General features: G+C 44.2%; 1 protein-coding gene across 2 annotated transcripts in view; it reads right to left on the reverse strand.

The window, feature by feature from the left end:
* The window catches only part of NCAPD3 (non-SMC condensin II complex subunit D3), an 80,460-nt gene that overhangs the window by 46,442 nt on the left and 19,672 nt on the right, over positions 1-14,346 (reverse strand). Inside the window, exons 12-16 of one of the 2 annotated variants that reach the window (XM_073584964.1) lie at positions 4,303-4,365; positions 4,100-4,180; positions 3,872-3,945; positions 3,647-3,781; positions 3,150-3,370 (exon numbers count right to left, since the gene is read on the reverse strand). In XM_073584964.1, coding sequence (XP_073441065.1) covers positions 3,150-3,370; positions 3,647-3,781; positions 3,872-3,945; positions 4,100-4,180; positions 4,303-4,365 — 574 coding nt within the window. Of the gene's footprint in view, positions 1-3,149; positions 3,371-3,646; positions 3,782-3,871; positions 3,946-4,099; positions 4,184-4,302; positions 4,366-14,346 lie in introns of both variants that reach the window. The other variant, XM_073584963.1, reaches the window with a different exon arrangement.

Here is a 14,346-nt window from a genome sequence, read left to right on the forward strand (position 1 = left end):
TGATGGGTATATGGGCATGGGCCTATGGGATGGTGGATATGTATGATGGGTATATGGGCAAGGGACTATGGGATGGAGGAGAATTATAATTTGTCATAACTAACCACAGTTAGTCACTATGCCCGGGCAGCGCCGGGGTCTTCAGCTAATTATATATATATATATATATATATATATATATATATATATATATATATATATATATATATATATATATATATATATATATATATATATATATATATATATATATATATATATATCTCTCACTCTCTATCTTTTTTTTTTTTTTACTATTTTCTAAATAAAATACTATATTGTTATAAAACTTATTGATAGTCCTTTCTAATGGTGATCTCTTAATCTTTAAGAGGCATACATGCTCATTGGATTTAGTTGATTATCCTTTTGGTCTTTTATACATACTAATAGTGTAAGCTCTACATCAACTGAATAAACACTTAATCGTTGCTACAACACTCCTCCAAAAGGACACCAGGTTAGGACAGTTCCACATCATAAGAAACATCTGCCATATTAGTTTAGCATCTAGGACAGTGGGGACTTGAATAAAATCCTATGTTAAATAAGAATTGAGGTGTCCATTATACCTGGTGTATCAAATATATGTGGGACAGTCTATGGGATTCACTTAACCCAATAACGCCCGCCTATATGCCTTTTAACGGCGGTAGCTAAGGGTACTTAAACCTCAGAGCCATGAAAAGTGTATAGCGCCCCCAGAGTCGGATTTTCTCCGGCATCTCGGCTGCCGGGGGTAGCCAAGACCCCAGAGAACATGATTCGCGTCGGCTTTTACCGACCCTGGTTTTGCAATCGCAGTTATTAACCGTATAATGGCAACCACAAAAAAAAGTCCGATGTGCCATTTAATTTCTCTCTCTTCTGATGTGATTGCACATCAGAGGAGAGAGAAAGAGGGTCCCTGATCCCCCCCCGGTACCTCCACGTGCTCCTCGGGCCTCCTGCTTCCCCCCCATGCCGAGATCTACCGGCCGGCACCCAGCACCAATTGGAAGATTTTCCTATTGGTTCATTTTTGTCACCCTCAAAATAAAAAAAAAAAAAAAAAAAAAAGTAAATAAACTCCCCTTTATCACCCCCTCAGTTAGGGAAAAATAATGAAACAAAGAAAATATATTTATTTTCATTTTCCCATTAGGGTTAGAGTTAGGCTAAAGTGCATTATTAGGGTTAGGGATGGAATTAGAGTTAGGATTAGGGATAGGGGTGTGTTGGGGTTAGGTTTGTGGTTAGAGTTGGGATTAGGGGTGTGCTGGGGTTAGGGTTGTGTTGGGGTTAGGGTTTGAGTTAGAATTGAGGGGTTTCCACTGTTTAATCACATCAGGGGGTCTCCAAACGTAACATGGCGCCACCATTGATTCCAGCCAATTTTGAGCTCAAAAAGTCAGATGGTAAGCACTCCCGAGCTCCAACATGTGCCCAAACAGTGGTTTACCCCCACATATAGGGTATTTGCGTATTCAGGAGAAATTGCACAACAAATTTTGTGGTTCATTTTCTCTTTTTACACTTGTGAAAATAAAAAATTGGTTCTGAAGTAAAATGTTTGTTAAAAAAAGTTAAATGTTAATTTTTTCCTACCACATTGCTTCAGTTCCTGTGAAGCACGTAAAGGGTTAATAAACTTCTCAAATGTGGTTTTGAGCACCTTGAGGGGTGCAGTTTTTAGAATGGTGTCACTTTTGGGTATTTTCTGCCATATAGTCCCCTCAAAGTGACTTCAAATGTGAGGCGGTCCCTAAAAAAATGGTTTTGTATATTTTGTTGTAAAAATGAGAAAATCGCTGGTCAACTTTTAATCCTTATAAGTTCCTAACAAAAATAATTTTGTTTCCAAAATTGTGCTGATGTAAAGTAAACATGTGGGAAATGTTATTTATTAAGTGTTTTGTGTGACATATCTCCGATTTAAGGGCATAAAAACTAAAACTTTGAAAATTGGAAAATTTTAAAAATTTTCACAATATTTCCGTTTTTTTCATAAACACAAGACTTATCGAAGAAATTTTACCACTACCAGCAAGTACAATATGTCACAAAAAAAACAGTCTCATAATCAGTGGGATCCGTTAAAGCGTTCCAGAGTTATAACCTCAAAGTGACAGTGGTCAGAATTGTAGAAATTGGCCTGGTCATTTAGCTGCAAATTGGTTCCGTCACTAAGGGGTTAAAGACAGCTGTTGAACTCTTTCCAGTATATCTGACCAGTGATTTTCCGATATGGGTCCCATTACACTCTCCCATTTCTCGTTTGATCGCATCGGCTGGTTTATCAATATAATGTCTAAGAGAATGTTATAAAGCAATGAGATCAGTCCAGAAGAACTGTGTAGATTAGCTATTCTCTATTATTGAGTTTTGGGGTACCCCTCCTTCCAAAACGATTCCATCTGCCCGATATGTGTGCCTAAATTGTAAGAATGTACAGAATTCAGAGGGAGGTAACCCACATTCGCTTTGCAGCTGTGAGAATTCCTTTATCACATCACCTATCAGCACTTGATTAAGTCTGTTTAAACCCTTGGCGCTCCAGGAGCCAAATCCCACCAGTTGGTATAGATTTGGAAGCCATGGAGTGTTCCATAATAGTAATAGTATAAAATTGTAATAGTAAATTGTGAAACACCTTCTATTCCTTGTAATTTTTTCACTGTCCCCCAAAGTTTATGACATAACAGCATAGTCGGTATTTTGCCTCCAAGTGTCCCAAACTTATGCGCCTCCAATACCTCAGAGTTTATCCAATTGGAAATAGTGCTGTAGCAACATACGCTGAGCTCCACCTCCCCGAGGGTCATCCCATCCCCAAATATGTTGAAGCTGAGATGCCACATAATATACCCATGGGTTAGGAGCCGTGACCACGGATTAACCGCTCAGATCACTGCGATTGTGGCTCACAGGGGCCGGCTGTGTGACTTGCCATCACTTGACGGGTGGACCTGGCTGACCCTCCATACACCTGCTGTCGGGCAGGGGAAAATGTACACACCCCTCCATCCTCCACCTCTCACATGCACCATCCCTCCGTCCTGCACGCACTCTTTTGACCTGCACCTCCCAACCCCTCTGCACACACCACCCCTCCGTCCTGCATGTCCCACCTGAGGTCCTGGCTCTCGGTGGTCAGCAGGTGCAGCAGGTCCCAGCTCAGCTTCTGCTTCTTGTCCTCCTCCCGGTAGTGGTTCTGGTGCTTGATGCTGTGCAGCAGGAGCTGCTCCAGACACTCCAGGGTTTTCTCCTGCACGGACATCTCTGTGTCTAGCACCACCGGGATCAGCCCAGTCAGACAGGCCTTCTGCACCGCCACATTGTGAGGCTGAGCCTAGTCAGGGGGAAAAAAAACATACTGGATACCTCGGAAATAAAACCTCAGCTGTGAGAAGTATTAGATCGTTTTTTCAGCTCGAGAACGCAAACAATAAAGGCTTCTATCTGCTGCCAGCAAGAAGCAGATACCAAATGTTAGACATGCTTTACACTGGAGCTTCACTCTAGCAGCCATTTAGAGACTTTATGGGTTAATGTAATCAAGAGCGCAGCTTTGGATGTAACTAGAGCCCCTGAATGACTATAGAAAAGAAGTGCGCAGACTTCACACCTGCAGCAGCTCGGTGAGGGACGTCAGCGCCTGCTTCCGCACGGACACGGCGGGGTCTCGGCAGCGGTCCTGCAGGGTGGACAGATCACTGGAGCTGCAGGGGATCAGGTTGTACTTCAGGATGTTCACCAGGACCTGAAGAAGATCCGCGAGATGGAGTTGAGATCCACAAAATTCCTGGAGAGATCAGCTGGATCACCGATCCTCCCCATGATCACTGCTCACCTGCAGAGCGGATTTCCGGACATTTGTCTTCTCGTCGCCGGCTCTAAGCCGCAGCATCGCCAGCGTGTCCCGACCTGGAAAGAGCCACAAAAACAAAATGTATCTGCCATGTACCGCAGACCGGACACACAAAGATGACCATGTGATCCCTCACGGGCATTTGTAGCAATTCATGATGGGAGTTGTAGCTTCACACCAGCTGGAGGATTAGAGTCCAGCACCACTCACCATCAGTCCCCATGGGGTCAGAGTCATCCGTCACCTCGATGGTCCTCAGGGCACCAGGGGTCTTAGAGCTGTGAGAAGACGCTGCTGGGGGGATATCATAAGCAGATAACGCACGGACCCGACCACAGCGAGTCTGACCACCACCAGACCCGACCACGGTGCATCGTGCCTGACTGCAGCGCCACCCACATCCCCCCTCTTACCTTCTGAGAAGTTCACCGTGCTCTCAGTGGCTGCCTCGGCTCCCGAAATTGTGCGACAGCTGCCTGAGAACGGGATACAAGAGAGGAGAGGAAAAAAAAAAATGACAAAACACAAATCCATAAAAAGCAGCCATCACACCGAGCAAAGCAGCCGAAACCCCACTTCAGCCCTTATTTACCCAAACTACTGACCCGACTGGGACACAGACAGCATAGTGACTGCACCAGCAGAACAGTGAGTGCAGCTCTGGAGTATAATACAGGATGTAACTCAGGATCAGTAATGTCATGTATGTACACAGTGACTGCACCAGCAGAATAGTGAGTGCAGCTCTGGAGTATAATACAGGATGTAACTCACGATCGGTAATGTAATGTATGTACACAGTGACTGGACCAGCAGAATAGTGAGTGCAGCTCTGGAGTATAATACAGGATGTAACTCAGGATCAGTAATGTAGGCACACAGTGACTGCACCAGCAGAATAGTGAGTGCAGCTCTGGAGTATAATACAGGATGTAACTCAGGATCAGTAATGTAGGCACACAGTGACTGCACCAGCAGAATAGTGAGTTCAGCTCTGGAGTATAATACAAGATGTAACTCAGGATCAGTAATGTAATGTATGTGCACAGTGACTGCACCAGCAGAATAGTGAGTGCAGCTCTGGAGTATAATACAGGATGTAACCCAGGATCAGTAATGTATGTACACAGTCACTGCACCAGCAGAATAGTGAGTGCAGCTCTGGAGCATAATACAGGATGTAACCCAGAATCAGTAATGTAATGTAGGCACACAGTGACTGCACCAGCAGAATAGTGAGTGCAGCTCTGGAGTATAATACAGGATGTAACTCAAGATCAGTACAGGATAAGTGTTTTTTAACCATAAACTTATTAATTTTAATAAAGTTATTTTACAACCATTTACCTTCCAGTCATTGTACATCTTTACAATACCTCAATCATTTGACAGCTAAATATAATAATTTAACATAACTAAATATTATGGGAAAAAGAAGGGGGAAGGGAAGGGGTGATGGCGTCAGATTATTATACCGTATATTACCATTAATAGCTCTATTACATCTCTATGACCAGTGTTTAGCCTGAATGATAGCCAGCTGTCCCATCTCCTGAGATATGATATTATATTATTGGTGGAGGAAGTAGTAATTATCTTCTCTGATAAACAATTGTCATTCACCCAGGGTGGATTTGATTTAAATCTAACGGATTTAAATCACGATTTAAATCACTAGTCAGTAAGGCTTGATTTAAATCAGTGATTTAAATCAAAGTTTCTACCTAAACTAGTTCTTGCTACTTTAACATTCAAGTAGATGAAGATTTTTAGAATCACTTTTTATATTACTTTTTTCTCCCCAGTTTAATGGGTTAATCATTCATATTTGGACACCACTGTTCTGTTGTACTTAGGAAGGAGAAAAATAATCCTGACCTTAATAACAATTTAAATAGATTTATTCAACTGAAACAATAAGAACATTACAGCATAAGTTATTTGCTTAAACAAACATCCATGTTTGTTAACTAATTTGGCTAAACAAAATATATATATATTTTAAGAAACTTAGACTGTCAGCCCAGCCGACACATGAAAAACTTAAATACTACTGTCCCTGCTGTCCTCTGTAGCTCACTTGTCGTCATCTTCATCATCATCTTCTTCTTTGTTCCTATTCATAATCTGGAAAAGAAAAACAAGCTTTCCTGCTTTATTGGGTCCCAACCGATTTCTCAATTTAGAATGAATGAGTCCAAAGGAAGAGAATATTCTTTCAACGCCTGCAGAAGAAGCTACTGCTGTTAAAAGTGAAATCATTACTTGAACAGTCTCTAAATCCAAGCGCTTAAGTGACTTCCACCAGTTTACTGGTGTGACCTTCCTTAAAATATCTTCAGCAAACATATATTTCTTGAATGGTTCCCCATTAGCTCTGAAGTTTATTATAGTTGGCATTAAAGATGGATGATTGCTGGATACCCATGTCATAGCTAACTCCTCTTCCTCAGCACTTAGGTTTTGACCCTGATATTGGATATTGACAATATTTGCCAAAAAATGAGCTGGAGTCAGTGCTTGTCCCATTCGTTTGTTTACTGCTTGTAATTTAATTCTGTCCATGTATAGTTCTGTTTTTAAGTGTTCACTCAGTTCCTTCCAAATTTCAACAGCATCCGCAATAAAACAGCTATTTTTCTGTATTTTGTTTAAAGCTTGAGAGATGGGTTTCAGGAAGCTCAGCATATGTTCAACATTTCTCTTAAGCCCAATGTTGAGGATTTTGGCTGTGACAGTGCCATCTATTTTATCTCGATTTTCTTCACAAAGTGTCATCAGATTAGGCCAGTTTTTGATATACTGCTCAAAACAATCCACCACAGAGTTCCATCTAACATCTTGTGGGAGCGTTAGCTTGGTTCCACCCATCCTTTTCAGAGTTGCTGCAGCAAAATGATTATTACAGAAGTATTTAGCAATTTCAACAACATTAGCCTTTATTTCTGGAACACTTAAGTCTTTGGCTAAGAGGTGCAGCAAATGAGCACTGCAACCATATGTTATTAGCAGCTTTGTATTCCCTCCCTGCTCTTCTAAATCTCTTCTCATCTTGGATACGTTTGCAGCATTGTCAGTGACCAAACTGCGTACTAGACATTTGAATTTTTGTTCACATGTCGTTATAGCTTTTACTGCCACTTCTTGTAAGTATTCTGCTGTGTGTGCATTTCCTGACGTATCAGTTGTTTGTGCAAGGAAGACTTTACCTTCTTCTGTTGTTATACAAGCACATACAATAGGATCATTGTGGACATTACTCCACCCATCAATACTTAGGTTAACAATTTTACCCTCCAGAGCTGTTGCACATTGCTCCATTTCTCTGTCATACACTTGATCCAGCAGTTTCCCTGCAACATCAGCTCTGCTGGGTGGACTGTATCCTGGTCTCAGTGACTGAACCATATTAATGAAATGTGGGTTTTCAGTCAGACGGAAAGAAGAGTTCGTTGCATAAATAAACTGGGCAATTTTTTCATCAATCAACTCTTTTTCTAATCTGCTAGTTCTTATCACAAACCTATCTATGGTGGTTCCAGGAGGTAAAGGTTTTTTTCTTCCTTTTGGGTGATGGTGATATGTGGCTGTGGGTGTCTGATGATGATGCTGCTGCTAATGAAGCACTATCCTGGATGGATAACTCTGAAACTGTAGAACAGGATGATGGTGATCTTGGAGGTGGATAGTTTCCAGAATCCATGAATTCCCCTAAACAAAAAAAGCCAATGCTGTTATTTTATTGTTTATACAATTTCTGCTTATTGTACACAACACATCACTGCCCCTGCCCCAAAAGGAATATTTGTTTTTCTTCATAACTGTACCAAATGACAGTAACATGCAGTAATAAGAAATATAATTTTTCTCACACATGACAGTTCAGTCTTTAGAAATAGGATTCAATAAAAATGTTTACCAACCTGAAGATCCTGCCTGTTCAGAAGTGTTTCTTTGGTCATCTTCATCACCGCACTTCTCATGATGTTGCCTCATTCGCGCCACCAGGCCTTGCATCTCTTTGTTGCATCGTTTGCATTTTGCACGCATGCCTGCCTTACCGATAGGCGAAGGAGCTTCATTAAAATATTCCCAAACTGGGTCTCTTTTACGGCCTGCTGCCATTATAAGGAAAGAATGTAATAAACCTCAGATCGTACACACAAACAGATCCAGACTTGTCTGTCTGTGGCTATGCTGCAGTATTGTGCTCAAAGTTTCACTTTCATTTCCTTGTCTGCTTGCCCTTCCTCCTCCTCACACTTAGATTCACATTCTTCTTGTGTTGTGCAGATCTATTCCACTCCAAACAATCAGAAACATATTGTCTATCTTCTTGGACTTGGCACTGAAGGGGTTGATTCTGTATTCATAGGTTTGTAGAACAATAGGATAAAGGTCTTTTTCTCAACTCTGTTCATGTTGTAACATTTTTGCCGTGAAGAAGAGGCTGGGACCTCTGCGGAGTCAAATTCAGTTTTGAGAACTGCGTAAGTAAAGTGAGCGTCTGTGATAATATAGGAGAGAAACTGCCCACTAATCCTACAGAAACCTCTGGAAGAGCATGGCATTGTGAATGTTACACATATACAGCCTTTATTCTACTGAGTTAAACAACTCAGCTTTATCTCATGATGGAAGAACCTTTGGATGGTAAAATATTTTCCTCAAAAAGCAGTTTATTGAAAAAAATCTGATTTAAATAAAAAAATCCGATTTTTTTTTATTTTTTAAAAAAACATTGATTTTTATCCACCCTGCATTCACCTAAGCCACGATCTCAGTCAATGATGGACATTGGGGGTTTTTCCATTATCCTGCGATTTTAATTCTAGTAGCTATAAGGATATGCGCAATCACTGTCCTGAACGTGTATGGAATTAAATCCAGGTCCATGGCCAGGAGTGCCTGCTCTTTCCCAATTTTCATTGGGATGTCACTAATTTAGACACTAGGTGGGGATTGCATCCCAGAGCTGCTCCACCATATGGCACTTCCACCAGACATGTAACATATCGGCGTTGGCGTCTCCGCACCTCCAGCACACATCTGGGGAGCTGTGGTAGATCTTAGACAATCTGTATGGTGTGAAGTACCACCTGTACAGCAGCTTTCTGGCATTCTCCAGGTGACTGGTGCACTTAGAATGTGTCCCCATCATTGAGAAGGACGTCTGCCACTGACCCGGGGTGATCCCGCAATGTAGATCAGTCTCCCATTTGTGGAGATACGAGTCCAGAGAGGGGAACGTCTCCTCCAGCATATGGTTGTAGCTTATGGATAATGCTCTCATCTGCCGCTCTGGGGTAAGGAGCATTGTATATAGATTGGAGGGTAGTGAGATTATCTTTTTTACCCTGTAGAAAATGTCTTATTTGTAGAGATTAGAAGTGGTATTTCTCTCAAAGAGAAGGATAACAATATTCCTTCCTCGTACATGTCCCCCATCAGTAGGATTTCCAGTTACGAATCTGGAGGACCGGAATACACCTCTCTAAAGTCTCTATGGGGGTTTTAGAGAGCGCCTGTTTAATAGTATGCAGTTTGATTAGAATGCTCCACACTCCCAGCGGCCATTTCCACCGTTGGTAGCAGACACAGTTTTCTATCATCGCTGGGGTTAGGCCCAGTAAGGATACACGAGTTAAAAAAAAGATGCAACATTTGGGGATTTTGAGAGGTCTCTCCATTTCTATCCAATGTCCATTATCCTTATTCCACATTGACCTCAGTTATTCAATATGGCTGCCCTATAATATCTCACCACTGAGAGGCAGCCCAGACCTCCCTCTTATTGTGATACATAGTATGTCTGCCTTGATTCTCTGCTGTTTTTCCTGCCATATGTACTTGATTGTTTGTAATTCTTTGAGCATTTCCACAGGGTCTGTGATAGGGAGATTGCGGAATACGTACAATATTTGGGGATTATGAACATTTTTACGGACGCTATTCTTCCTAACCAGGACATGTCGTATTGCTTCATGCGCAGCATGTCGCCTTTGATCTTTTGTCTCAGAGCCTCATAATTTAGTGAGAGTATTCTATCTACTGAGGGGGTCAAGCGGATTCCAAGATAGGTAATATTTTCATTGTCCCATCTAAAGGGATATTTCGCTTTTATACAGGATGTGGTACGGAGGGTGTGAGATTTAGAATTTAGGGATATTCAATTTATACTTGGGTAAAGGAGTCCATCACTTCCATTACTCTATTGAGTGACTCTTCGGGATAGATAAGGGATAAAATAATGTTGTCCAACAAACCGATTTTGTGCTCTACATTACCAATTTTAATACCGGTTATTCCAGAGTGTGATCTGATTTTTTCAGCTACGTATTCATTTACTAGCGCGAATATTAGGGGAGAGAGTGGACACCCCTGCCTCGTTCCAATAGTGATATTAAATGTATCTGACATCATTCCTGAAATAAGAACTGTGGCTGACGGGTTCGAGTATAGAGGGGCAATCGCTTGAAGTATATTACTGCCAAACCCAAATTTGGACAGTACTTCGAACTGTGATAAAACACTCCGGGATCGCCTTTGCTGGGGTCAAAGGTCACGTGCATTCAGCATGAAACTCAGGCGCAGAGCTGGGATTCGTGTATAACTGACCCTGGGTCAGGTTTATTAACGGTGAAAGCAATGCAAAAGGAAATAAAACATAAGACAAATCCTTGCCTGTCCGGCACTAACTAAACAATGGACAACCTAACTACCAACTGGCGGGCTTCTCCCGTCCAGCCAAACCACAGTTGCAGTGGGCACTGCTTCCACTCACGTGTGTCTCTCACACAGACAGGCTCTCTGTGTTCCCAGGCTGAGACACTCACACAACCACCTGGCATCCTTTTATATCCACCTCCCATTATTCATTAGCAAGCAGGTGCAATACTGACCAGACTAGGCCACATAGGAAAGGAATCTGGGCGAGATATACCTGCCCTCATCCACTATTCCCACATACCCCCCCCTTCTGCTCAGACCACTCCGGTCGAGCAATGACACCCGCCAAACAGTGCACTCGGGACAGGGCATCTGCATTTCCCATCTGTACCCCTGGGCGGTGCTCCACCGTAAAAGTGTAGGCCTGCAGGGCAAGGAACCACCGGGTCACCCGGCTATTCCGTTCCTTGTTCAAGTGCATCCACTTGAGAGGGGCATGGTAGGTGATCAGCCTGAACTTTCAGCCCACCAGGTAATATTTGAGGGCCTCTAGAGCCCACTTAATGGCGAGGCACTCTTTTTCTACGACTGCATACCTTTGCTCGTGTTTATTCAGCTTCCTGCTGAGATAGAGGACTGGGTGTTCCACTCCGTCCCTCACTTGTGAGAGTACAGCCCCGATACCGGTATCAGAGGCATCCGTTTGTACCACAAACTCACTGCGAAAGTCCGGAGTCACCAGTACGGGCTGAGAGCAAAGTGCCCGTTTTAGGCTATGGAAGGCTTCTTCAGCCGCTAAACTCCATTTAATCATGACGGAGTCTTTCCCTTTTGTAAGATCCGTCAGGGGGGTAGCGATGGCTGCAAAATTGGGTATGAACCGGCGATAATAACCGGCGATCCCCAGGAAGGCTTGCACCTGCTTCTTGTTGACAGGTTGGAGCCAGTCCTGAACCGCCTGAATCTTAACCTGGGGTTTAACAACACCCCTCCCAATTACATACCCCAAATACCGGGCTTCTTCTAGCCCGATGTGACATTTCTTGGGGTTCGCGGTTAGACCTGCCTCCCACAGGTCGTCAATCACAGCTTGTACTTTCTGGAGAGGAGTCTCCCAGTCCAAGCTGTAAATGACAATGTCATCCAAATAGGCCGAAGCATACCGCCTATGTGGCCTCAAGACTCGATCCATCAGTCTCTGGAAGGTCACCGGTGCCCCGTGCAGTCCAAACGGCATATACACATACTGAAATAAACCTTCCGGCGTAGCAAATGCTGTCTTTTCTCTGGCAGCCTCCACCAGAGGGATCTGCCAATACCCCTTTGTTAGATCTAGGGTCGTAATATACCGGGCTTTTCCTAACCGATCTATTAACTCGTCGACCCGGGGCATAGGATAGGCATCAAATTTTGAGACCGCATTCAGTTTCCTGAAGTCATTGCAGAACCGGATGGTGCCGTCCGGTTTAGGAATTAGCACAATCGGGCTGGACCACGCACTGTGCGATTCCTCAATGACTCCTAACTCTAACATTGCCTTCACTTCTCGGGAAACTGCTTCACGGCGCGCTTCCGGGATTCGGTAGGGCTTTACGTGAACTGTGACACCAGGTTCCGTTACGATGTCATGTTTCATTAGCATAGTCTGCCCGGGTTTTTCTGAGAAAAACTTTTGGTTGTGAAGTAGAAACTGCCTGACCTCAGTCTTTTGCCGCTCCGAGAGAGTCTCTGCAACCCATACCTCCGGTACGGTATGCGAGCAGACAGGACGGGCCAGCTCCTCTGACAAGGCAGACCGATCCTTCCAGGGCTTTATCAGATTTACATGATAAATCTGTTCAGGTTTCCGTTTACCTGCCTGGTATACTTTGTAGTTTACTTCACCAACTCTTTCCTTGATCTCAAAGGGGCCCTGCCACTTTGCCAGGAACTTACTGTCCACCGTGGGGACCAGGATCAACACCCTATCTCCGGGTGCAAACGTACGGATCTTGGCGCCCCTATCATAGATTCTTTTTTGGGCTCCTTGAGCCTGTATCATGTGTTCTTTGACGATAGGCATAACAGCCGCAATACGGTCCTGCATTTGTGTGACGTGATCTATCACTGTTTTAAATGGAGTGACCTGACCCTCCCAGGTTTCTTTTGCAACGTCTAACAGTCCGCGAGGACGTCGGGCGTACAATAACTCGAAAGGCGAGAATCCCGTGGAAGACTGGGGTACTTCCCTGATGGCAAAAAGCAAATACGGAAGTAAATAGTCCCAGTTCTTCCCATCCTTGTCTATCACCTTTCTCAGCATCTGCTTCAGAGTTTTATTGAACCGTTCAACCAACCCGTCTGTTTGAGGGTGATACACGGATGTGCGTAACGGTTCGATTTGTAACAATCGGCAGAGCTCCTTCATTATCCTGGACATAAAGGGGGTCCCCTGGTCGGTGAGTATCTGTTTTGGTATTCCGACCCGACTAAACACATGCACCAGCTCCTTGGCAATCGTCTTGGTGGCCGTGTTACGCAAAGGGATGGCCTCCGGGTAACGAGTGGCATAATCCAAGATGACCAGGATATGTTGGTGTCCACGTGCAGACCGTGGAAGTGGCCCAACTAAATCCATCCCAATCCTCTCAAACGGGACTTCAATAACAGGTAGGGGTACCAAAGGGCTACAGAACCGGGGCTTAGGTGCAGAGGCTTGGCAGTCAGGACAAGACTCGCAATATACACGAATATCATGATGCATGCCTGGCCAAACAAAACAGTGTAATATCCTTTCGGTGGTTTTCTGGACTCCCAGGTGACCTCCCATCACATGTCCGTGGGCCAGGTCCAGCACCTGCCGCCGGTAGGGTTTTGGCACGACTAATAGTTGCACCGGATCTTCCCCCTTTTTCTCTATCTGATAGAGTAAATCATTCTCCAGAACCATGTAAGGATATGCCAGCCTAGAGCCAGGTTCTACGGGTACCCCATTTATCACTTTTACATTTGTCCTAGCCTGAGAAAGGGTAGGATCCTTTATTTGCTCGCTTTGGAAGTCATCTTTCTGAGCTTCTAAATCCGGCAAACGGGGAGGTGGACGGCTGTCAGCCTCCTCCTCTTCCCCGGTCTCCTCATTATCACCCGCCATGACTGAAAACGGGAACTGCAGGTCATTTCCCGCAGACTCTTCCCCCGAGTCTTCCGGGGAGACCTCTTCCAGGGGTTCGGGACCCACACGCTCCCTGGGAGAAGAATCATGTACACGATTACCCGAGGGCATCAACTGATTCTCCCACAATTGCCAGAAGTGGGGAAAATCCCGGCCCAGGATAACATCATGCAATAACGCCGGGACGAGTCCCACTTTATGTTGCACAGACCCATAGGAAGTAGTAATGCATATGACCGTGGTGAGGTACGAACAGGTGTCTCCATGCACACACGTTACAGAAAATTTGTCTGATGGTCCAGTCGGGGCTGACACCAGACTGGCCTTCACCAGAGTCACCACACTTCCCGAGTCTAACAATGCCACCACATTTGTGCCATCAACAGTTAAATCACACAAGTGTTTTTCCGCATCCTTTTGACCGGCATTCACACCATAGACATGCGGTTTTTAGAGTCTGTGACGTCGCACTGCATGGGTTCAGTAGTGACCGGACAGTTCGCAGCAATATGTCCCATCTCTTGCCAGCGTAAACACCTAACGGGCCCCTTGCTTAGACCATAGTTCGTTACTCTCGGCCTCGCAGTGCGGGCAGTCTCGTTTTCCTCCCCCACTGTCTTAGGGATTTTTCCATCTC

The sequence above is a fragment of the Dendrobates tinctorius genome, unplaced genomic scaffold, assembly GCF_039654945.1.
Source record: "Dendrobates tinctorius isolate UK_male_01 unplaced genomic scaffold, ASM3965494v1 ptg000086l, whole genome shotgun sequence".
Taxonomy (NCBI): Eukaryota; Metazoa; Chordata; class Amphibia; order Anura; family Dendrobatidae; genus Dendrobates; species Dendrobates tinctorius.